The sequence below is a fragment of the Podarcis cretensis genome, assembly GCF_951804945.1.
Source record: "Podarcis cretensis genome assembly, chromosome: 7".
Taxonomy (NCBI): Eukaryota; Metazoa; Chordata; class Lepidosauria; order Squamata; family Lacertidae; genus Podarcis; species Podarcis cretensis.
Window position 1 is genome coordinate 4,685,425 of NC_137176.1, and position 23,868 is coordinate 4,709,292.

The following is a 23,868-nucleotide window of genomic DNA, read 5'->3' on the forward strand; positions in this document are numbered from 1 at the left end:
TATCATTCGTGACTATCTGGGGCCATGCTGTGTGCTTGACTCTTCCCTCCAGGAACTGTTTATTACCGCTGTAGAGCTCTTTTAGATCTTGGCATCAGAGGCTTTAACATGTTCACATCTCTCTGCTGAATTTTATTTATTTTATTAGTAATTAGAATATTCAGGCTTTGTAATGTCGGAATGTGGTTTGTCTTATCTGGCTCAACTATACCTGAAAACATGCTACCATCTTTCATTACCCATGCTATTATTCCACCTTTAGTCCACCTTATATTTTATGTATGTTCATTCGTACTCCTGTGCCTATATGATAACTCAAATTTGCTAGTGATTTATGTAGATTTCCTCTTTTGCGTGCTTTATTCTGAAGCTAGTATTTCAAGCTTGTGGAGAAGGCAATACCTTCAGGCCTTTAAAAATATCAATTTATCCTTCAAAGCCACAAAGCTTAAAATGTTCTTTAAAAAAAAAATCAGAATTCTGAATTCTGTGCTGGACCCCAGATTGTGCTGAGAATCTTGCTTATGCGAAGTTACACACAAAACTGAGAGGCCCTTCAGTTATTGGGAAGAGCCTGGCCATTGTCTTTCAAAACCTGAAGATAGGCAAATGGTCAGGTGCAAAGCCCAGGTGCAAGTTCGCGGGCCTGTTGTATCTCCTTAGAAATGCTACCCACCCACTCCTGAAGCAGCTGATCTAACATTCTTGGGAGTGGGGGGCAGAGTTCCTTCCACACCAGCATATGTTAATAAAGAGACACAGGTTGTGTACACACTCCCATTTATTCTGTATCCAGTGCGTTCCCACCATTGGTTTGGGAAGCTGTGTAATAATAATAATAATAATAATAATAATTTTTATTTATATTCCGCCCTCCCCAGCCAAGACTGGGCTCAGGGTGGCTAACACCAGGTATAAAAACAATTGATTAAAATACAACTTAAAAACAAGATTAAAATACAACATCAAAATGCAGCCTCATTTCAGTAGAAACTCAAATAAAAAACTTTTTGGGGATGAAAACATCAAATCTTCACCAAGGCCAACTATCCAGACTGGTCCTATGTGGGCCAGAAAAAGCCAGGGAAGTCCCCAAATAGGAGTCCCATCACAGAAGGAGAAAGGAAAAAGGAAAGAGGAAAGAGGGGAAGGGGATCAAATTGGCCCCAAGCCAAAGGCCAGGCGGAACAACTCTGTCTTACAGGCCCTGCGGAAAGAAATCAGATCCTGCAGGGCCCTGGTCTCATGAGGCAGAGCGTTCCACCAGGCCGGAGCCAGTGCTGAAAAGGCCCTGGCTCTGGTTGAGGCTAATCTGACTTCCTTAGGGCCTGGGACCACTAGGGTGTTCCTATTTATGGACTTTGAGGCTCTCCGTGGGGCAGACCGGGAGAGGCGGTTCCATAGGTACGAGGGTCCTAGGCCGTGAAGGGCTTTAAAGGTCAAAACCAGCACTATACATTACGTCAGCCACAATCCCTACCAATCCTGTATCTGTCCAATATTTTTTTTTATGAAAGGCATTCTGGTGTGTGTGTCCCCCCCCCAAAAAAAACCCAGAATCGATCTGTATTGCAAAAAAGAACAGTCTAGCTGTGTTTCCAGGTGTGCACCACCAGTCTCACCCTGCTGTGAGTTTAGCAGCCACTCTTCCCACAGCATTCCCTGCTGGGTTAATGGGCTGCAGTTCTATCCATACTCCTCTTTGCGAGCAGAAACTGGTTCCTCTGGTTGGGTTGTCTGAGGGAGTGCCTGGCATTTCTGTGCTGTGTGGCCTCTCGCTCTTAGCTGGCTCAGACTTCGGCTGTGCCTGCGCCTGTGTTTTGCTTTGTTGACTGCCAGCTTCTTGACGTGGCAGAAGCTCTTCCAGAGGGAGCCAAGGGTTAGGGTTCAATGAATCAGCACACATGGTGTCCCAAGCCACATGGGGCCTGAGCCAAACCCTGCACCCATCATGGCTAGACCAAATGGACAGACAGGATTAGCCTGGAAGGCCAATTCTCTTTCCTTGGAGAAACAGCCACCTAGAAACATCCACAGAGACGTAGGAAATGCTTTTCTAAACCTCACATTCTGTGCTCAGTGATACAGTAGCTTTGTTTGCTTAAAACAAGCCATCAAGGGAGAGGGATTATGTTCAAGGGAAAGTTGCTCAAGGATAGTGCTTTTAGACCAAGGTGGTAGTAGATGCCCAACAGCTGGGGTTTGCATGAGATGTGACAGAACTTGCACCCCAAAGGGAAGATGGATGGCTGAGCCGGCCGCTGGTTGTCTGACCCTTAAGTCCTTTACATTCGCAGATACAACAAAGATTCCAAAACTTATGTGTGTCTAACATATACTTTTACCACAAGAGACAGAAAGCAGTCTTTGGATCTTGCCATTCACTCTGTTCTCATGGTCAGGATTTGTTTGTTTATTGGTTTATTTTATTTGTCAAATTTGGGCTAGATGACCCTTGGCTCCCTTCCAACTCAACGATTCTGTGACCCATCATTCTAACAGCTGGTTGTTCAAGATGGCCAAGAGAAGAGTTCTAACAGCTGGTTGTTCAAGATGGCCAAGAGTTCTCTTGGCCATCTTGAACAACCAGCTGTTAGAATGATGGGTCACAGAATCGTTGAGTTGGAAGGGAGCCAAGGGTCATCTAGCCCAAATTTGACAAATAAAATAAACCAATAAACAAACAGTGGTAGAAAATAAGCTTAGCATGCAGAAGATCCTGAGACCTCAATCCCTGACAGCTCCAGATAGGACTGGAATAGACCCCAGCCTAAAACCCTGGAGTGTCAGTGTAGACGCTACTGAACAAGATGAATCAATGATCTGATTCCATGTATGGCAGCTCCCTGTGTTGCCCTCCTATGGTAAAATATAAAAGGGCAACCTGGCTTGTGTTATGTAATCCTATACCTGTGGCTATAGGGCAGTAAAGGTAAAGGGACGCCTGACCATTAGGTCCAGTCGTGGCCGACTCTAGGGTTGTGGCACTCATCTCGCTTTATTGGCCGAGGGAGCCGGCGTCCAGCTTCCGGGTCATGTGGCCAGCATGACCAAGCCGCTTCTGGCGAACCAGAGCAGCACACGGAAATGCCGTTTACCTTCCCGTCGGAGCAGTACCTATTTATCTATTTGCACTTTGTCGTGCTTTTGAACTGCTAGGTTGGCAGGAGCAGGGACCGAGCAACGGGAGCTCACCCCATCGTGGGGATTCAAATCGCCGACCTTCTGATCGGCAAGTCCTAGGCTCTGTGGTTTAACCCACAGCGCCACCCGCGTCCCATAGGGTGGTACATAAAGGTAATAAAGAATAACAATAATGACACTCCAAGGTTGGCTTGAGTTTGTTAGGGAACAGCTGCAATTTCCTTCCATGGTCACCTAGACATGACCCAAGCGCCTTTTAGTTTTTTATTCATTCCACAAAGTAAAGTGCCTCTAACTTGTGAAACCTGGGGTAGGGGGAGATGATGTCCAGAAAGAGACGGGGTGATTCTGATAGTTTCCTTCCCTCCCCCCACACCCACCCAAAGTCTAAAATGTTTCTCTGGCTATCATGCAACTTCCAAAGGTACAAGAGTCCAGCTGAGCACAGAAGACTGGATATCATATTACAGTGGTACCTCGGGTTACAGACGCTTCAGGTTACAGACTCCGCTAACCCAGAAATATTACCTCGGGTTAAGAACTTTGCTTCAGGATGAGAACAGAAATCGCGCAGTGGCGGCGTGGCAGCAGCAGCAGGAGGCCCCATTAGCTAAAGTGGTCTTCAGGTTAAGAACAGTTTCAGGTTAAGAACAGACCTCTGGAACGAATTAAGTATTTAACCCAAGGTGCCACTGTAATTTGTCCTTATTCTCGAACCCCCTCAGTCTCTGATGCTGCTTAATAAAAGCTTTCACCATGTTATAGTTAACGGGGCTGTTGGATAGGAATTGCACCACCATCCCATGCACGTTCTTGTTCACCACAGCATCTTCAATGTCTTCGGTGAGCTTAAGTGGCCAGGCTACTAATTAGCAACGGCAGGATCTCTTGGTTCATTTCAGTTCTCTGGTTCATAATTTTTCCATTTGTAAATTCAGTTCTCCATGTGTTGAATTAAAAAAAAAAAATCCTCATTGATTTTTCTTTAAAAACACATGTATTTCTGTAGTTTTGACTAATTGTTCATTTTTTGCAAGCAATTTCTCCTTAATATAATGCAGTTTTGTATGTTACTTCCACTAATATCTTCATTTTTATGCACACTTTTGACTAATCTATGCATTTTTGTAAAATATATTTTGGTTGGGGGGGGGAAATATTGCAAAATTCAGATGTGTGAATCTGGAAGGATAGCTGTGTTTCAATTTGCATATCGTTTCAGAGAGTGTGAATTTGTTAGATTAGGATAGAAGTACAAACTGAATTGAATTGCTCCTCCTCATCCTGACTCCTCCAACAGCTTATGATCCCTGTGCTGAATCATGCAAGTAGCTGTCATGGAGTACCGGTAAATGGATAACAAACAAAGCCCCCTTTGTGCTATAAAAGGTTTTCTAGGCGGCTGACAATACACTCAAAAGATACTTCATGTTGTTCTTAATAGCTTTGGGTGTATAGGAGCCCAATCCTGATAAGGTGCTGAGGCATGAGTGGTAGAGGACAGTTGCCATGAATTGGACACTTTCGGACAAGAACATATATTTCCCAGAATCCACAAGGCCACTTAGGGAGTGTGTGTTGGCCTCTGTTATGTACTGAGTCGAATAGGATCCAAACTGCAGCAGTCTGATTGGTCCTGGAACAACAGGATCCAAAAGGCAGCAGTCTGATTGGTTCTAGAACAATAGGATTCAGAATGCAGCAGTCTGATTGGTCCTAGAACAATGCAGCAGTATGATTGGTTGGCAGGAACCACCCAATCATGCTCCAGATAGAAGTGAATCCACAACCTGATTGGCTTACAGTAGAATTCCGGAATTAGCCAATCATGTGCAGCCCATTGTGTAAATAATGTATATAAAGCAGATACTTTGAGGGGACTTTCATTCATTCCTCCTCACCACTATGAGCTGAATAAAGAGCATGAAATCACTTTGTGACGCTGAGTATATTTCAGCCTCCAGCTCTGTTTTGGCCCTCTCTGCTGCTCTGACTCCCAAGGCTGCTGTGAGGCATCTTATATTGCTTGTCATGGGGGAAATTGTATTTGCTGCAAGAAATCAAAAGAAACCTAAAATGGGAAATAAGAGGCAAGGATTTACTGTGTATTCTTCAGCCTGAGTCTCCAGTTACTAACATGGCTGTCCTGTTGCAGAAAGGAGCAGGATTTCACCTGGACTTCTTCTGCGTCTCCCTGCTGATGATCTTCACCTCCATCCTGGGTTTGCCCTGGTATGTGTCGGCCACAGTCATTTCTTTGGCCCACATGGACAGCCTTAAGAAGGAGAGCACCACTTGCGCTCCAGGGGAGCAGCCAAAGTTCCTTGGAATCAGGTATGGTGCATTATGCGTCCTTATTCTACAGCTGTCGCTTGAGGCTCAGGAGGCCTTGGTGGCACAGAGTGCTTTTAATAATAATAATAATAATAAATTTTATTTATACCCCGCCCTCCTCACCAGAGCGAGGCTCAGGGCGGCTAACACCAAATCATAGTAAAAACATAATAGGGGGGGAAAGGGGGGGGAGGGAAAAAAATTAAAATACAGGTTAAAATGCAATTTAAAATGCAGCCTCATTTTAAAGCAGCTGATAAATCAAGACCATAAGGGGAGGGAAACATAAGGGCCAGACTGAGTCCAAACCAAAGGCCCGGCGGAACAGCTCTGTCTTACAGGGCTTGCGGGACTTGACATCAAGATGTCAAGTCCCGCAAGGCCCTAGTCTCTTGGGACAGAGAGTTCCACTACGTCGGGGCCAGTGCTGAAAAGGCCCAGGCCCTAGTTGAAACCAATCTAATCTCCAGAGGCTTGGGACCTCTAAAGTGTTGTTATTTGTGGACCTTAAGGTCCTCTGTGTGGCATACCAGGAGAGGCGGTCCCGTAGGTACAAGGGTCCTTGTTGTTGTTGTTTAGTCGTTTAGTCGTGTCCGACTCTTCGTGACCCCATGGACCAGAGCACGCCAGGCACTATATGCCTGTTGCCTTTGTCCATGGAGTTTTCTTGGCAGGGATACTGGAGTGGCTTGCCGGTTCCTGCTCCAGGTGGATCACGTTTGGTCAAAACTCTCCACTATGACCTGTCCATCTTGGGTGGCCCTGCACGTCATAGCTCGTAGCTTCTCTGAGTTGTTCAAGCCCCTTCGCCATGGCAAGGCAGTGATCCATGAAGGGGACAAGGGTCCTAGGCCGTATCATTTTCCACCTGCATTGGCTGGTGGCCCAGCTGCGCCCCTCTCTGGACACAGATGGCCTATCTTCTGTTGTCTATGCTCTGGCGACCTCTAGGTTAGATTACTGTGACAAGTTATATGTGGGGCTGCCTCTGAAGATGCTTGAAATATAAAGTGCTTTTCCTTGCAGGGAGCAAAGAGTGACAGGTCTGGTGGTCTTCATCCTAACAGGATTGTCTGTGTTTTTGGCACCTGTACTCAAGGTAAGAAAAGCCTTTAATTGTTTGTAAGTTGCAAGCGCTTCTCTTCTCCCTTCTCTGTTAGATACTTGCCAATAGTGGCTAATGATGGTTCTAGACATGGTTTGATTACAAAACATTAAACTTGCCTGCTGTCAAGGACTCTTACAGTTGCTGCAGACTCTAAATCGGCAAGACTGCCAAAATTGCCTGTAATATACAATTATTAGAAGTTCAGGAGTTCTGCCCTTCTTTGCATCTAATCATTCTTAAGGTCTCATGGACAGGTAATGTTTTCTAGAATTCAGTCTTTGTGTAGTCATACTTACATTTTGGATTTGATTTCCCCTCAGTTTATCCCAATGCCTGTGCTGTATGGCATCTTCCTCTACATGGGCGTGTCTGCACTCAGCAGCATTCAGGTGAGTGCAAAACAGCAGGATTGTGGGGAAGGAGGTGCTGTGACCGATTTCTAGCTCCCTCAGTAGGGCAGCTATTGAAGACTGTGCAAGATGGAAGATGGTGTCAATGTGAGTTGTGTCTGGCCAGAACAGGGTTCCCCAAACTTCTGGGTTCAGTGAGACCTTGATGAGTTTATGCAGTACAGGACCCCCCCCCCAAAAAAAAAATATTAGGAGTGTAAATGAAATAAAATGTTTTGATTTTTACTTGTGTTGCCGTTGCTTATTTTGTGACTGGAGATGAGAGGAAAAAATGGAGGGAGGGTTTGCTCCTCCTCCTCCTCCCACCTATAAAATAGGCTTTAAAAATGGACTTGAGAACTTCTTAACGTAGCGGCCTTGTGGAGCAACAAGGAGGGGTCCTGAGGAAGGGAGGGGGTGGCGGCAGCCTTTCTAAAAGCTCCTCCAAGTTTCCCCAGAGGCAGCTTGTCTTTGGGGGAGGGAAAGAGTCATGTTATAATTGTGTGTGTGTGAGTGTGTACACATACACAGTATATATGTATATATGTATATATGTATATATGTATGTATGTATGTATATGAACGTCTGCACCTATATACAATATTTTAGTGTTAAAGGAGCATGGTCTGGGAATACGGCATTGTGGAAATGTGGTTTCCATTGTATGGTTTTTTAAAAAACACATTTTATCATTAATTAGGTGATGGTGAATCATATATGCAGTGCTTTTTTTAAAAGGAGCCCATCTGAAGCATAAGGGGCAGGGAATGACCAATGGCTTAGCCAGCATTTCATTCCCTGGAAGACAGATCTGTCATTTTAACTGTGAACCTGGGAGGAAGCTGGGCTTGTGATGCAACTGAGGGATCTGCTCTGAGCTTTATTCTTGTGTTATCTTTGGTATCACATTAAAACACATAGGAATCCCCAAAAGAGTGCCTCTAATCCAGGGGCTGTTGGCAGAATAGAATAATATAATTTACAATGATTCACATCTCAGTGATTCTTACAACAGCCTTGTAAGGTAGGCTAGTATCATCCTCATAGATCAGATATAAGGGTTGATGCTAAGCTATCAGTGGCTTGCCTAATGATACTACTAAATATGACCAAGTTAGGATCTCAACCAAGTGCTTCCCAGCTCATTCTTAACCAATACACTATGCCTACTTTAGTAAAACTAACATTTTCAGTGAACTGGAGTTCCCCTAAGGAGTATTTGGTGCCTACAGGTTCTCCACATCATGTCTCTTGCTTTCCTCTACTCTCAGCTCACAGACAGACTCCAGCTCTTGCTCATGCCTGCCAAACACCAGCCGGACTTCATTTACCTCCGTCATGTTCCTCTACGCCAAGTGCATCTCTTCACCTTCATCCAGGTGCTCTGCCTGGCTGTTTTGTGGATCATTAAATCGACGGCAGCTGCCATAATCTTTCCATTAATGGTAAGAGTCTTTAGGGCAGGGATGAGTTTCTTCTGGTTGCTCCACCTGTGGATTCAGTGAGAGAATTTGCCCAACTAGTTTCTCTCCTGGCTTTTGCTATATATTGAACTCCTTTATTATCCACTCTAGCACAGTGTGAATTTTACCTTCCCACTCAGGACTTTCTAGCCCTCGATTCCTCCTGATGACACCTGACTAGAGAGAAAATGCATTTGCCCACAAAGATCTCTTTAAAATTCTCCCTTACAAATGCTGGTGTCTGCTATTTGCCGAATATTTACCAAATATTATTTGACTGTTTTATAACTCATGTCAGTATTCTACTTCCACAGAAATTTTATATTGGTATTTATAAAAGTAATATTTCATTATTGGAGCTTCAATAGGTCTTGATAGCTGTCGTATGGTGGCTACATTTGTGTTTTGCTTTTTAATCAGAAAAAACACTTTGCTGCCACTTTGAGCACTGTCTTGGCTGCCCTTAGTAGCCCAGTGGCATTCCCTTAACATTTGGGGCAGAATGTCCATGGGAATGATGCCGTTTCCATCAGCATTCTTTACCAAATTTCAGAGAAAACGGGGCAATCAAGTCATTGCTTCAAATCCTCACAAAAATTCTTCAACATTTTAGTGTACATTCTCCAGCCCAAGAGTTTTTCCGTTTGCCCTGCTGCTTTACCTGAGAAAAACACCTCTCTTTACTGCTGAATTGGAGCAAAGGTCAACCTGCAGAAAACTTGACTGACATTTGCCCTGATTCAGCGGTAAGGAGGAAAACAGCACAAGTATGGATGAACCCGCAGTCCATGTATTGATTAGGTAAATGCAAATGTCATAAATTTGGTCTTAAATGTTAAGTGAATTGCATTTCTTCACCATCCCTAGAAGGTGGCATTTTTTTAAGGGACAAAAGTGCGTCGGGGGGGGGGGGGAGAGAGAGAGACCTTAGCGGCTTTATATTTCAGAATAAGCCCACCTCTGCCTAAAAGTACCACAGAAAGTACCACAAACTGTTGAGCCCCAGCACCATTCTCTTTGTTGCTACCCAACCTGTTGACCAGGAATGACATCTTGGCTTTATCTTTAGTTCCTCCCTCTTCCCTTCTCCATATATCCAATCTGTTGCCAAGCCAGGCTATTTCTCACTATACAGCATTGCAAAATGTTCTCTGCCCTGTCGGCTAAACTGGTTTGTGCTCCAGTTATCTCCTGCTTTGACTAATGCAACCATCTTTGACTAATGACATTCTGCCCTCTCACTGAGATCTAAAACTCTACTGCCAGGGTAATTTCTCTCTCTCATTGCTCTGATCATGTGATTCCTTCCCTCAGATCCCTATTTCAACTTCTAATCCTTTTCATGTCTAGCATAAACTCCTTATTCTTACTTTGTTGAAGTTTCCCAGCTCTACGTTTTTGCCCTTGTTTCCTGTTATCTCCCTGCTGTTGCCTTTTCTCCCCCAACACCTCATGCTCAGCCACCCAAAGGTCTCCTGCTCTCTTAGGTGACCCTAAGGCCCCCCATGACTTGCATTCCCCCTCAAGACACCTGCATGGTGTTGCCTTTCTTCTTCCAGTTTTTTCTCAAGCCCTGCCCCCTTTACAGGATGCAGCTTTTAGCAAAACCCCCTTAGCCCTCATCCCCAGATAAAACCAAAATACGCATAACTCTGCTTGCTCACATGCCTTTTTCTCTTTCTTTCTTTCTTTCTTTCTTTCTTTCTTTCTTTCTTTCATTTTCTTTCCTCACCCCCCATTCTCTTTTTATTGTCTCTCCAATTGTCAAAATAGATATTGCATGCTCCTTGTGGGCAGGGACCTATCATGTTGCTTCAATTACTCTGCAATGTCCCACGTGCATTGATAGTGCTATGTGAGTTATTAATAATCATAATAAAACTTTGTGTGGTGATGTTCTGGTCTTCTAGCTGCTGGCTCTAGTGGGTATACGGAAGGGAATGGAGTACATCTTCTCCTTACATCACCTGGCTTGGCTGGATGACATCATGCCAGAAAAGGACAGGAAAGAAGAAGAAGAAAAGCTGAAGAGGAAGCAAGATCAGGACGAGAGTGACAATGAGGATGTAAGCAAGCAGCACTAAAATTATGGGGGTAGAGGTTGGGGATGGGGCTGAACTGGCTAGAAATTACACCACCCCCCATCTCAACATGCCAATGTGATGGAGCAAGGAAGGAAGTAAACCAATGTAACCATCTTATGTGCCATGAGGGGCTGATGAAACCACCGTGTGGCTGGTTCAGAATTCTTCGTGAGTACCAGTCTCTCTTTCATTATTAAGTCCATTTATAAAGAGGGGAAATACTCTATCAGACCACTTCAAAGAACGGAACAAGTCAATCAAATATGTTGATGCTTCAGTTTTGAGAACTGTCAGGCTGCCTGACTCTGTTTTTTGGTATTGGTGGGCACAAAACTGAAGGAATTTGTTGGTTGTCACAGAAATACATCTGTCAAATCTATGCTATGTGTATACCTATAGGAAGCAGTCCCCCACATCCATTCAAAGCGAGACTCCAATGGTCCCACCATCTGTGTTCTTATTGTACCCATGGAAAGTTATCCTATCACAAAACTTATCCTTTGAAAGGACAAGGTGGCAAGACTAATTCAAATGTGTTTGTGTGTACAGAGGCACACACGGGTGCGCCATCTCCAGGGAGCTGCTCTTTATTCTTCTGGATCCTTCCTTACTCAGATCTTAGTGCTGCCTCACTCTTCACCAGTAATTGTAGTCTAGGGGCCAAATGGTACTAGTGTAATAATCCAGTCCGTTTTGGCCATTCGGAGGGTTGTGCCAACTTGGGAGCAAGAAAGAGTGAGCTTTAAAGTCCATCTCCCTGGCATTAGTCAGCAATCCACAGGAATGTTTTTATATGATAGCCATGTTCAAATATATAAAAGGATGTCACATAGAGGAGGGAGAAAGGTTGTTTTCTGCTGCTCCAGAGAAGCGGACACGGAGCAATGGTTCCAAACTACAAGAAAGAAGATTCCACCTAAACATTAGGAAGAACTTCCTGACAGTAAGAGCTGTTTGACAGTGGAATTTGCTGCCAAGGAGTGTGGTGGAGTCTCCTTCTTTGGAGGTCTTTAAGCAGAGGCTTGACAACCATATGTCAGGAGTGCTCTGATGGCGTTTCCTGCTTGGCAGGGGGTTGGACTCGATGGCCCTTGTGGTCTCTTCCAACTCTATGATTCTATGATTCTATGAGTTTGCAGCCTAGCTTTCCTTGCAGTTTTGCCAGCTAAGGCCATGAAGCTGGTATTTCTGACAGGGTGCGTGGTTTTTACAAATCCTATTTCTCAGGAGAAGAGTTGGCATCTCTTTCCATGGACCTAGATTAGAAGCTTCCTGCTGGGTAGAAAGGTCTGGGGGTGCCACTCTGCAACTGGACCTTGCTCTTGAGACCCACTGAGAACCTGGGTCTCCTTCACCTCTCTCCTGTCACTTCACCCTTTGGAAGTGGCTTTTCAGAGGCAGGGAAAACCAAAAGTGTGTGTGTTTGTGTGCTACCTTGTCTGTCACTTTATTAACTCCTTGGCCTTTGTTCCTTTTTAGTCTGAACTTATGTACCAAGAAAAAGGACCAGAAATCAACATCTCTGTGAACTGAACAGGCTGAGACTCACCAGCGGACAAGGCAAAAGATGACCATGTGTGATATGTAAGGATGGGCCTCCCTTAGGAGTTAGGGCCCACAGGAAATATTTGCCAAATCACAGAATAAATGCTAAGAGGGAAAGCTTAAGGGTAATAATAGTAATAGGATGTCCCAATTTTCATTGGAGAAATGTTGGAGGGTATGAGAAATACCTGTACACATGCCCAGAACAGAAAAGGCTGTGGAGGGCAAAGGGAGGAGGGGTGAAAAAACTCTTCCAATTACATTCCATCAGTCTCTGCCCAGCACTATAGATGTAAGTGGCAGGATAGCAATAAATATCCATGACTATATAAGAGGGAATGCATGGAAGCTAACACACCAAACATCCATACAGAGAGAACTTGGGTCTGAACTTGTGTTAGGAGGCTCACATCTGGAAGTATCTGCTTTCTTCTTCTTCTTTTTAATGGCAGCACTTTTTCACGTACATTGAGAGAAGGGCTAAATCTGCTCTCTGTCCAGGTAAACCCAATGTTTAGAGGGGAGGAATGTTCCTCAAATATGTTTTTAATTGTAGCCCCTTTCCTTTGTCCTAGAGCAAGGGTGTCCAAACTTTTTTCAAAGAAGGGCAGATTTTATGAAGTGAACATGCGTGAGGGCCGACCTTTAGGACTTTAAGATTGAAGTTGTTGAGCTTTTTTTAAAGGATTTTACCCCAGGAGATAAACTTCCATAGGGCCCCGAAACGGACTTTGGACATGCCTGTCCTAAAGAATGAAATGCGACCTGTTGAGAAGCAAGGCCCTTCCTTGATTTGGAGTGGGGTGCAGAACAAGAATAGCCATAATTGTGAGAGAGACAAAGACTGTCACAATGCTCTTCTCATTTGCAGACAACCCCATAAGCTGTTTCCTGTAAGCCGTCTCAGAGGAAGGAGACAGCCTGCACTTAGAAGACAAGCCCTGATACTCTGCAGAATATGGCTGATGTGTGATGGGTCTCACAGGAAGAGGAAAGCAAAGCATTTGATATAATTAAAGTATAAGGCGGGGGGATGCATAGGCACTCTTTCTGACCATCGCTCTTACATGCATGTTGCTGTGCTGAACAGACCATACTGGAATGTTCCTTGTTCCACTTTGCTACCATGTCATCTAGAAAGTCAGCATGTGTGAATTCACTAGGGATGGAAGGATCTCTCTGTTTCTCATTAACTAATCTTAAATTTGCATTTTAAAAATCCTCAGGAAAATTCACCAGAATTTTACAGCAGTGTGAATTTTTTTTTAAACACATTTTTATGAGGTTTTGACCAGTGTACGCATTCTTGCAAGCAGTCCCTCCTAATATAATGCATTTTATATGTTATTTTCACTAATATGTATGTTTTTATAAGCAATTTCTCCTATTGTATACCTTTTGATAAACACAGTTTGTAAAATTTGGATAAGTGCGAATTCCAAATGATAGCTGTTTCAGTTCATGTATTGTTTCAAGAAGTGTGAATTTGTTATATTTGCCTTTAAATATGAACTGAATTGCATCCTTCCCCTAATCCCCAGGCATCACTGATGTATTTATTTATGAAACTGTTGACATTCCTGTGCAACTTACGCTTCATTTTAAAGGCTCTCTAGTTATGCTAAATAAAATAAAATAAAAAGGCCATTGCTGCTGCATTCATTTATTTATCAGGGATAAATGTTGGACCAGTTTTTATCACTTATGATAGTTTATATGCAAGCCTTCTAAGGGAGCGGTTGTCTGTCTGGAGCTTTGGAAGAGGCTGTGATCAATATGCTGAGGGTGACACACCCTGCTCTCTATTTCTTCAGCTAAGCCACCGGGACTTGTCTTGAAGATGGTTTGGAAGCTGCAACTAGTTCAGAATGCTGCTGCTACTGCTTGCCTAGCCATGAGCTTATGCACGTGAGAACGTCTAGAACCCTGGTTTCCAATATATGTACAGAGTCTCTGCGGATGCAAGAGGCTCTTCACTACAGTCAGTCTTCACATGGGTTCCGTAACACCTGAAGAGGGCTGGAGCGTTTTGTTCTTCACAAAGAGATCTATGTTTTGTCAGGATTCATGCACCAAGTGACTACAAAAGCCCCAAATTAGAAAATTTAACATAAACATCTTTATGCATTTATGGGCTAAAGGAGGTGTCACAAAACTCTGTCTCCTCAACTTTAATTTGCAGTTTCCCATTCTATCCCAGGTGGGTTGTTTCACAGCACCTTAAGTACTGGTCTATTACCAGATGGAAATAGAATTAAAATGGAGGTTCCAAATATCACTCAGTATGACAATGTATTATCCAGCAACATCTTTCTCTGTAGTCAATATTAATTTTAAAGGTTTACTCTCAAGTAAATTCCATTTCCCAATAAAGTTTGCAGGTCCTGCCTGTTTTGTTGCTTCCCCTTGAGCACACCTAAAGGGTTAATGATGAACTGCTGCTTAATTGCCCCTTGAATGCCTTTTCTTTGAACATTCCAACTTTTTATTGAATTTTAGTGTTGCCCACACAAGCATGTAGAAACAGAAAAAGCAGGTACGTAACAGAAAAAGAAAACGTAATAGAGAGTTGCAGAATGAAATAAAAACAGCAAACCAGGATACCAAATTTCAATCCTACTTCACTAAATATCAGGTGGTATTTAAATACCTCAACCATGATGAAGAATGAGAAGCTGGGGGGGGGGTATGGGGAAATCCCTTGCTGCCAACAACTTGAGATTGATAATAAAGTGAGGGATCACTTGGCCTAATGCTGTGAAGCTTAATTTAGTAGTAGTAGTAGTAGTAGTAGTAGCAGCAGCAACAACAACATAGTGTACACAAGAGGCTGCTGGATCCCTCAATGGCCCATCTAGTCCAGCATTCTGTTCTTGAAGCCTGCAAGCAAGACCTGAGCCAGTGGCACTCTCCCTACCTGGGATTCTGAGCAACTGGCCTTCAGAAGCATGCTGCCTGCAACAGCAGAGGGAAAACGTAAGTCCTCATGTCTACCAGCCATGAACAGCCTTGTCCTTCCTGAATTATCTAATCCTCTTTAAAGCCATCCAGTTTGGTGGCCATCTCTGCCTCTTGGCACCACAGCCTTCTTTCTGAGGTGAGGCAACCAGAACGGTGTGCAATACTCCCAAGTTGAGCCACGTCGTAAATTCGTATAATGGCATTATGAGTTTGGGCCATATGGGGTGTTAGGGAAGGGTTAGTACCTCCGGTGGGGGACATGACATGCTCCTTCTGGGGGTGTTTTTCCACCATTGGTCCCCACACTGCACTCAGCTCTCACCTGTGAGAAGATGTCAGCAGCCACACACCAGCAACAGCTTCAACTGACTGGCTAAACCAGGTTAAGATGGGTCTCTTCCTAATGTTTAGTTGGAATCTCCTTTCTTATTATTTGAATCCATTGGTTCAGGTCCTACCCTCCAGAGCAGAAGCTTGTTTCATCTTCCATGTGACAACGCTTTAGATATTTGAAGAAGGCTATATCTCGTCTGTCTTCTCCAGGCTAAACATACTCAACTCCCTCAACTGTTCCTCATAAGGCTTGGTTTCCAAACCCTTGATCATCTTGTTCACCCTCCTCTGCACAAGTTGCAGCTTGTCAATATCCTCCTTAAATAATGCCCAGAATTGAACACAATACTCCAGGTATGATCTGGCCAAGGCAGAATAGAGCAGGAGTATGACTTCGCTTGATCTGGACACTGTCAAGGGAGTAAGGTATTCTACCCTTGAGGTTGTGATCAGTTAACTCAGTCAGAACCACTTACACTGAAAACTCCACATGACAATGACTATCAGTGCTCTACCATATTGGTAAATGGTTCATTAGGTAAAGTTGACCCTTTCTCTCCATCTTGAAGAGAAGTGATTACAATTGTCTGTAAGCAGGTTCAAACTCCTTCTCCTTGACCCTTTACTTGCCTATGGCAGATTTTGTAGGTGGATGAAGCTGTTAGAATTCCTGCTCCATGATTGCAGTCATGGGATTTTTGTCTGTCACATGATGGTGTATGTTTTGACTCCACAGAGTGGTAAATGACGGAGACAGGATGTTTGTGTTACCGTGTTCTGTGAAGTGGGACTATTGTCCTTTGTTCTTTCTCTTTGCTGTCTGGTGCTAGAGAGAGAGGGAGCTATGTTGCAGTGCTCCGTGTGTGTTTATATGTAAATAAAGTAGATTAGCCAAAATGCTGAGTTGCTGAGGTCTGTTATGCAACTGCGAACACTCTGCGGATCCCTAAGTGTGCCAATGTCTGTTGGCATCGGTTGCTGTGATGTTCGGGCTGAAGCAAGCTAATGAAGCTTCCAAACGATTGACCAGGAGGGAGAGAACATGCCAGTTGGGCATGTGTCTCTGCCAGGGTCCTACTCGAGTGTAGGACAAGCTCCTGACAGAAGCCAGGAAGCAGACAGCTGACTAATCCCTAGGCCTATGAAACAGAATACCATGTTCTGTTCATAAGCTCCAATTGTCCCTATTTAATGATAACTATTACTAGTAAAGCACTGTCCTTATTTTGCCTTCTCTCAGGAGTTCACTGAGTTTAGTGGTATTTACTCCAAAGTAAGCATCAAGGGCTGACAACTTAAAAAAATATATTGGTGAGGCCCAAGTAAGCCCTGCCCCACATAACTGAACACATGATATGCTGCCTGCACACCATTTGAATAGCAGTGCCCATCAATTTTGGGGGGCCGCTCAAATATTTTATGAGGGGGCAAAGACCCCTCAGCCACTAGGAGCTGGCTCCTATGGTAAGCATGTATATGGGTTGTAGCTCAGCGACAGAGCATGTGTTCTGTATGCCCACTCAATGCCCAGCATCTCCAGCTAAGGCTGAGCAAAACTTCCACTGAATATGATGGGAGAGCTGCTCTCTCTTGATGGACCTATGGTCCTGCTACTTATGTTCAAGACTGAAGCCATGACTACTTGTCCTGGGATGAAAGAGGCAAGGCAACCTCTCTGGTTTTTCTCTTTTGTTGTTGCTGCAATCTGATGCACACATACTTCTGGGATCAGGCTGCGAGCAGTTATGCTATTTTTTAGTGGGGGAACAGGGATCCCCCAGATTCCTTGGTGCCAGATTTCTCCCTCTAGATTGTTGGGTGCAGGGATTTAATTAGAACTTTGAGAATTAAGGTGAGCTGACAGGTTGAGCTTGTTCTTCTACCAGACAGAGCAGCAAAGGGAGATGAAGGCCCTACAACTGATACATCGCAAAATAATAATAATAATAATAATAATAATAATAATAATAATAATAATATTTATACCCCACCCATCTGGCTAGGCTTCCCCAGCCACTCTGGGCAGCTTCCAGTAAAATACAGTGGTGCCTCGCAAGACGAAATTAATTCATTCCGCGAGTTTTTTCGTCTTGCGATTTTTTCGTCTTGTGAAGCACGGACTTTGGAAAAGCTTCAAAAATCACCAAAGTCTTCAAAAACCTCAAAAAAGGCTACCACACCACGTGCTATGAGTTGCTCCTCAAAGTGAATGCACGGTTTTAAGAAAAAGGAAACAAACTTGCAAGACGTTTTCGTCTTGCGAAGCAAGCCCATAGGGAAATCCGTCTTGCGAAGCAACTCAAAGAACGAAAAACTCTTTCGTTTTGCGAGTTTTTCGTCTTTCGAGGCATTCGTCTTGCGAGGTACCACTGTATCAAAAATAATAAAATGTCAAACATAAAAAACTTCCCGATACAGGGCTGCCTTCAAGAAAAAGACCCTATTGGTAACTGAGGGGGTGGTTGCCTGAACAAAGTTGGTGTGATTTCACACAGAAAAAAGTTGTCCTTTTTCACAGAGGTTTTTGGCAAGGTGTTCTGGGAACAAGGAAGAAGAAATTAGGCAGAACTCCATGCAGGGATTCAAAGGCAGCCGCTCTTGCTTTTATTATATATTTTGTGTTCTAACTTTTTGTTTTTATGTTGTGAACCACCCTGTGAAGTGTGATACAGTATACAAATTTAATAAATAATACAAAGTTAATAATGATAATCAGTGCTTTTTTCTGGGGGTATGCAGGGGTATGCATACCCCTAAAGATTTTGTGAATCTTTGTACTTTTGTCCAATTACTGTATTTTTCCCAATTTGAATTATAAAATGGTGATTTTATTGAGTCAAAATGAGAGTACCCCTAAACATTTTTAAAGAAAAAAAGCACCAATAATAATGCTGGCTGGCTGGAGCAGACTGTTACAGATACAGGGATGGTGCTTAGGATGCCTCTGAATCAAAAGCTATGGTGCTGAGAAGGACAAGCCCCTCTTGAGATGAAGGCTTCAGGGGTGGCGCTGTGGTCTAAACCACAGAGCCTAGGGCTTTCGATCAGAAGGTCGGCAGTTTGAATCCCCGCAACGGGGTGAGCTCCCATTGCTCGGTCCCTGCTCCTGCCAACCTAGCAGTTTGAAAGCACATCAAAGTGCAAGTAGATAAACAGGTACCGGCGGGAAGGTAAACGGCATTTCCGTGTGCTGCTCTGGTTCGCCAGAAGCGGCTTAGTCCTGCTGGCCACATGACCCGGAAGCTGGACGCCGGCTCCCTCGGCCAATAAAACAAGATGAGCGCTGCAACCCCAGAGTCATCCGCAAGTGGACCTAATGGTCAGGGGCCCCTTTACCTTTATGTGAATAAAAGACTGAAGTTTTCAGTCTCTGTTGTGCCTTGATTTTCTAATGAAAACACAACCCTGGGTGAGTGCCTGGAACCCCCTAGAATATTGCTGCCGCTCAGCAGAGTTTGGGGGTAGTGTGTAAAATTACTATACATTCTAAGCTTGTGTAAAGAAAAATGTTTATACTCTACTGCTGAAGTCAGTACAGGACTGGCTATCATAGCGTACGTTAGTATTTTTAAACCATGGCCTCAGCCTGCCTGGTGTCTCCTCACTTGCCTACAAGTTGTGCCAGATTCTTCCAAGCAGGCTATTGCTAGCACCAACAATAACTCCTTGCACACAGGAGGAAGGAAGGAAGGAAGGAAGGAAGGAAGGAAGGAAGGAAGGAAAGTTTCCCTGAGGGGAAAGTATACTATAAGGCAGTATACAGATAAATAATAAAATAATAAAAATAAACAATTGCTATCAATTACAGTATAATGAATCACAGCTTGTGGCGGCTGAAGAAGGAGCAAAAAGGGTTTTCTCCTGTGTGTGTTTCTTGTGGCTGATTAGCTGTTCTCCCTGTGCAAAGGTCAGAGGGGGCAGGGTTTCTGTTGGGGTAGGTGATTAGCTGTGGGAGGAGCTTATCAGAATTTGATCTATCTTTAGATTTAGGGGAGCTAGTCTCAAACGTTTGTTGGGGGAGACCTAGGGTTTTTTTGGGGGGGAGTTACTTGTCCTGTCTGCACGCTTCTTATGATGGAGGACCACTGTAGCCAGCCCCAACGACACGTTCTCAAGATGGAGAGTGAGGGAACAGCTGCAGTCGCCTGCGGTTCCTGCACAATGTTTGCCATCTTGCCAAAGGTTGTAGGCAGCTTTACCTGCAGCAATTGCATGTTGGTTGCCCTCTTAAAAGACAAAGTCCAGCAACTGGAGGAACGTGTAGCTACGCTCCAAAGAATTAGAGAGCTGGAGCTCTTCTTGGAAGCAACAGAGCACACCGTCTCCACCAAAGAGGAGACAGGGGACTCCCCTGAGAAGGAGGCTAGTTCACCAACACAGGAGCCAGATATATGGAGAAACGTGACTCATAGAAGTAGGAGGCCCAGGGTTCGCTCTGATTGTTTAGAAATACACAATTGCTTTGAGGTCCTCTCCCCTAGAATGGAAGACGAAGAGCAGACTCCATTTGAGGATCTCTCCCTTGTTACAGTCGATCAGGTACATGAAGACGAGCAGCAAAGTCAGTCCTCAGGGAATGTGCAGGCGACCTTGGAACGGACAGATCACGGAAGAACCCCGACCAAACCTAAGAGGAGGCGTGTAGTGGTGATAGGGGATTCCCTACTGAGGGGAACAGAAGCAGTGATCTGTGGGCCTGACAAGATGTCTCGGGAAGTGTGCTGTCTCCCCGGGGCTAAGATCCAAGATGTAACTGAACGACTGCAAGGAATCATAAAACCCACTGACAAATACCCCTTCCTCTTGGTTCATGTGGGAACCAACGACACTGCAAGCAATAGCCTCCAGAAGATCAAAAGAGACTATGAGGCTCTGGGCAGGAAATTGAAGCAATTAAATGCACAAATTGTCATCTCATCTGTCCTCCCAGTTGAACGACGTGGCCCAGGGAGAGAGAGAAAAATAGTGGAAGTGAACAGCTGGCTTCGCAAATGGTGTAAACAGGAACGGTTTGGATTCTTAGATCACGGACTGCAGTTTCTTGAAGATGGACTTCTGGCAAGCGATGGGCTGCACCTCACAACGGTTGGGAGGAATGTTTTTGCCAAAAATCTCAGAAACCTCATCAGGAGGGCTTTAAACTGACTAATGTGGGGGAGGAAGACAGTGCTCCTGAAGGTAGGAGTCTATCAATTGATGAACATGATCATCCAAATGTCATAGACCAAATGGAGCAAACAGCACGCAGACCTAGTGGTGGGAGGAAAAAATCCTTAAATAAGAGACACGGGGGAATGATTAATGGACTTCAATGTCTGTACACTAATGCGCAAAGCATGGGTAATAAACAAGATGAGCTTGAGCTCTTGGTACAGCAAACTAAATATGACATAATAGGCATCACTGAAACCTGGTGGGATAAGTCCCACGACTGGAATGTAATAACGGAGGGTTACAATCTATTTCAGAGAAACAGACCAGACAAGAAAGGAGGAGGAGTGGCGTTATATGTCAGGGATGTGTATACCTGTGAAGAGATCCAAGATTTAGAACCTCAAAGCCAAAGTGAGAGCATTTGGGTCAAAATTAAGGGAGAGATGAATAACAGGGACCTCATTGTGGGAGTTTACTATAGATCCCCAAGCCAAACGGAGGACATAGATGATGCCTTCCTGGAACAGATGGCCAAGCATGCAAAAGGAAGGGAGATAGTAGTAATGGGGGACTTCAATTACCCGGATATTTGCTGGATGTCAAACTCAGCCAAGAGCATAAGGTCAAACAGATTCCTCACTGGCCTTGCAGACAACTTCATTGTCCAGAAAGTGGGAGAAGCAACAAGAGGAACAGCCATTTTAGATCTGGTCCTAACCAATGTCGATGACCTGGTTAGTGGGGTAGAAGTGGAAGGATCATTAGGCGCGAGTGATCATGCTCTTCTGAAGTTTACTATACAGCGGAAAGGAGCAGCCAAGCATACTAGGACTCAATTTCTTGACTTTAAGAAAGCCGACTTCATAAAACTTAGGGAAGTGCTGGGTGAGATCCCATGGACAGTAATACTAAAAGGAAAGGGAGTTCATGATGGCTGGGAGTTTGTTAAGAGGGAGATAGTAAAAGCACAACTTCAGGCAATACCAATGAGACGGAAACATGGAAGGTGCCTAAAGAAGCCAGGGTGGCTATCTAAAGAACTTTTAACTGAGTTAAGATTAAAAAAGGATGTGTACAAAAAATGGAAAAGGGGGGAAACCACCAAAGAGGAATTCAAACAAATAGCCAGCACGTGTAGACACAAAGTCAGAAAAGCTAAAGCACAGAATGAACTCAGGCTTGCTAGAGAGGTTAAAAGCAACAAAAAAGGCTTTTATGGGTATGTTCGTAGCAAAAGGAAGAACAAAGAAACAGTGGGGTCACTCAGAGGAGAAGATGGTGAAATGCAAACAGGGGACACAGAAAGGGCTGAACTCCTCAATGCCTTCTTTGCCTCAGTCTTCTCCGATAAAGAAAACAATGCCCGACCTGAAGAATTTGGAGCAAATGATTCAGCAGAGGAAACACAGCCCAGAATAACTAAGGAGATAGTACAAGAATACTTGGCTAGTTTAGATGTATTCAAGTCTCCAGGGCCAGATGAACTGCATCCAAGAGTATTAAAAGAACTGGCAGATGTGATCTCAGAACCACTGGCAGTCATCTTTGAGAATTCCTGGAGAACAGGCGAAGTCCCGGCAGACTGGAGGAGGGCAAATGTTGTCCCTATTTTCAAAAAGGGGAAAAGAGAGGACCCAAATAATTACCGACCAGTCAGTTTGACATCAATACCAGGGAAGATTCTGGAGCAGATCATTAAGCAAACAGTTTGCGAGCACCTAGAAAGGAATACTGTGATCACCAATAGTCAGCATGGATTTCTGAAAAATAAGTCGTGTCAGACTAACCTGATCTCGTTTTTTGACAGAATTACAAGCCTGGTAGATGAAGGGAATGCAGTGGATGTAGCCTACCTTGATTTCAGCAAGGCATTTGACAAGGTGCCCCATGATATTCTTGTAAAGAAGCTGGTAAAATGCGGTCTTGACTATGCTACCACTCAGTGGATTTGTAACTGGCTGACTGACCGAACCCAAAGGGTGCTCATCAATGGTTCCTCTTCAACCTGGGGAAGAGTGACTAGTGGGGTGCCACAGGGTTCTGTCTTGGGCCCGGTCTTATTCAACATCTTTATCAACGACTTGGATGATGGACTCAAGGGCATCCTGATCAAATTTGCAGATGACACCAAACTGGGAGGGGTGGCTAACAACCCAGAGGACAGGATCACACTTCAAAACGACCTTGACAGATTAGAGAACTGGGCCAAAACAAACAAGATGAATTTTAACAGGGAGAAATGTAAAGTTTTGCTCTTGGGCAAAAAAAATGAGAGGCACAAATACAAGATGGGTGACACCTGGCTTGAGAGCAGTACATGTGAAAAGGATCTAGGAGTCTTGGTTGACCACAAACTTGACATGAGCCAACAGTGTGACGCGGCAGCTAAAAAAGCCAATGCAATTCTGGGCTGCATCAATAGGAGTATTGCATCTAGATCAAGGGAAGTAATAGTGCCACTGTATTCTGCTCTGGTCAGACCTCACCTGGAGTACTGTGTCCAGTTCTGGGCACCACAGTTCAAGAAGGACACTGACAAACTGGAAAGTGTCCAGAGGAGGGCAACCAAAATGGTCAAAGGCCTGGAAACGATGCCTTCTGAGGAACGGCTAAGGGAGCTGGGCATGTTTAGCCTGGAGAAGAGGAGGTTAAGGGGGGATATGATAGCCATGTTCAAATATATAAAAGGATGTCACATAGAGGAGGGAGAAAGGTTGTTTTCTGCTGCTCCAGAGAAGCGGAGACGGAGCAATGGATCCAAACTACAAGAAAGAAGATTCCACCTAAACATTAGGAAGAACTTCCTGACAGTAAGAGCTGTTCGACAGTGGAATTTGCTGCCAAGGTGTGTGGTGGAGTCTCCTTCTTTGGAGGTCTTTAAGCAGAGGCTTGACAACCATATGTCAGGAGTGCTCTGATGGTGTTTCCTGCTTGGCAGGGGGTTGGACTCGATGGCCCTTGTGGTCTCTTCCAACTCTATGATTCTATGATTCTATGTTTCTTTTGATTTTATCATTTCATCTTTTTGTAAACTGCTTTGTGGTTTTTAACAATCAAGCAGTATTTAAATTTTATGAAATAAATAAATATGGTTGGGAGGGGGTGGAGGAAGGAGATGCTGCATTGCTCCTCCCACCCACCCTGAACCACACTTTTCCCCTGGGGGAACATGTTAGCTAAACAGATCCCTGAAGCCAGCAGGACTGGTAACCTTCTCACCATCTGATGAGCAGAGAGTTCAATCCTGGTCAGTCTGACAGTATGTGTTCGCCTGATGGGATCAGATGCACAAAGTCAAAGCTCCTTCTTCCCACTAAACCCCCAGCACACCCACATCCCAACAGCTCTGGAT

At 44.3% G+C, this 23,868-nt stretch overlaps 1 protein-coding gene across 1 annotated transcript in view; it reads left to right on the top strand.

Annotated features, from left to right (window-relative positions):
* The window catches only part of SLC4A9 (solute carrier family 4 member 9), a 39,266-nt gene extending 25,551 nt beyond the window's left edge, over window positions 1-13,715 (top strand). The window contains exons 16-22 of the mRNA XM_079983493.1: window positions 5,300-5,478; window positions 6,505-6,577; window positions 6,907-6,975; window positions 8,248-8,421; window positions 10,350-10,505; window positions 12,003-12,107; window positions 12,940-13,715. Of these exons, the coding sequence (XP_079839619.1) occupies window positions 5,300-5,478; window positions 6,505-6,577; window positions 6,907-6,975; window positions 8,248-8,421; window positions 10,350-10,505; window positions 12,003-12,056 (705 nt within the window). The 3' untranslated portion in view covers window positions 12,057-12,107; window positions 12,940-13,715. The remainder of the gene's footprint in view (window positions 1-5,299; window positions 5,479-6,504; window positions 6,578-6,906; window positions 6,976-8,247; window positions 8,422-10,349; window positions 10,506-12,002; window positions 12,108-12,939) is intronic.
* Window positions 13,716-23,868: the final 10,153 nt, after the last annotated feature.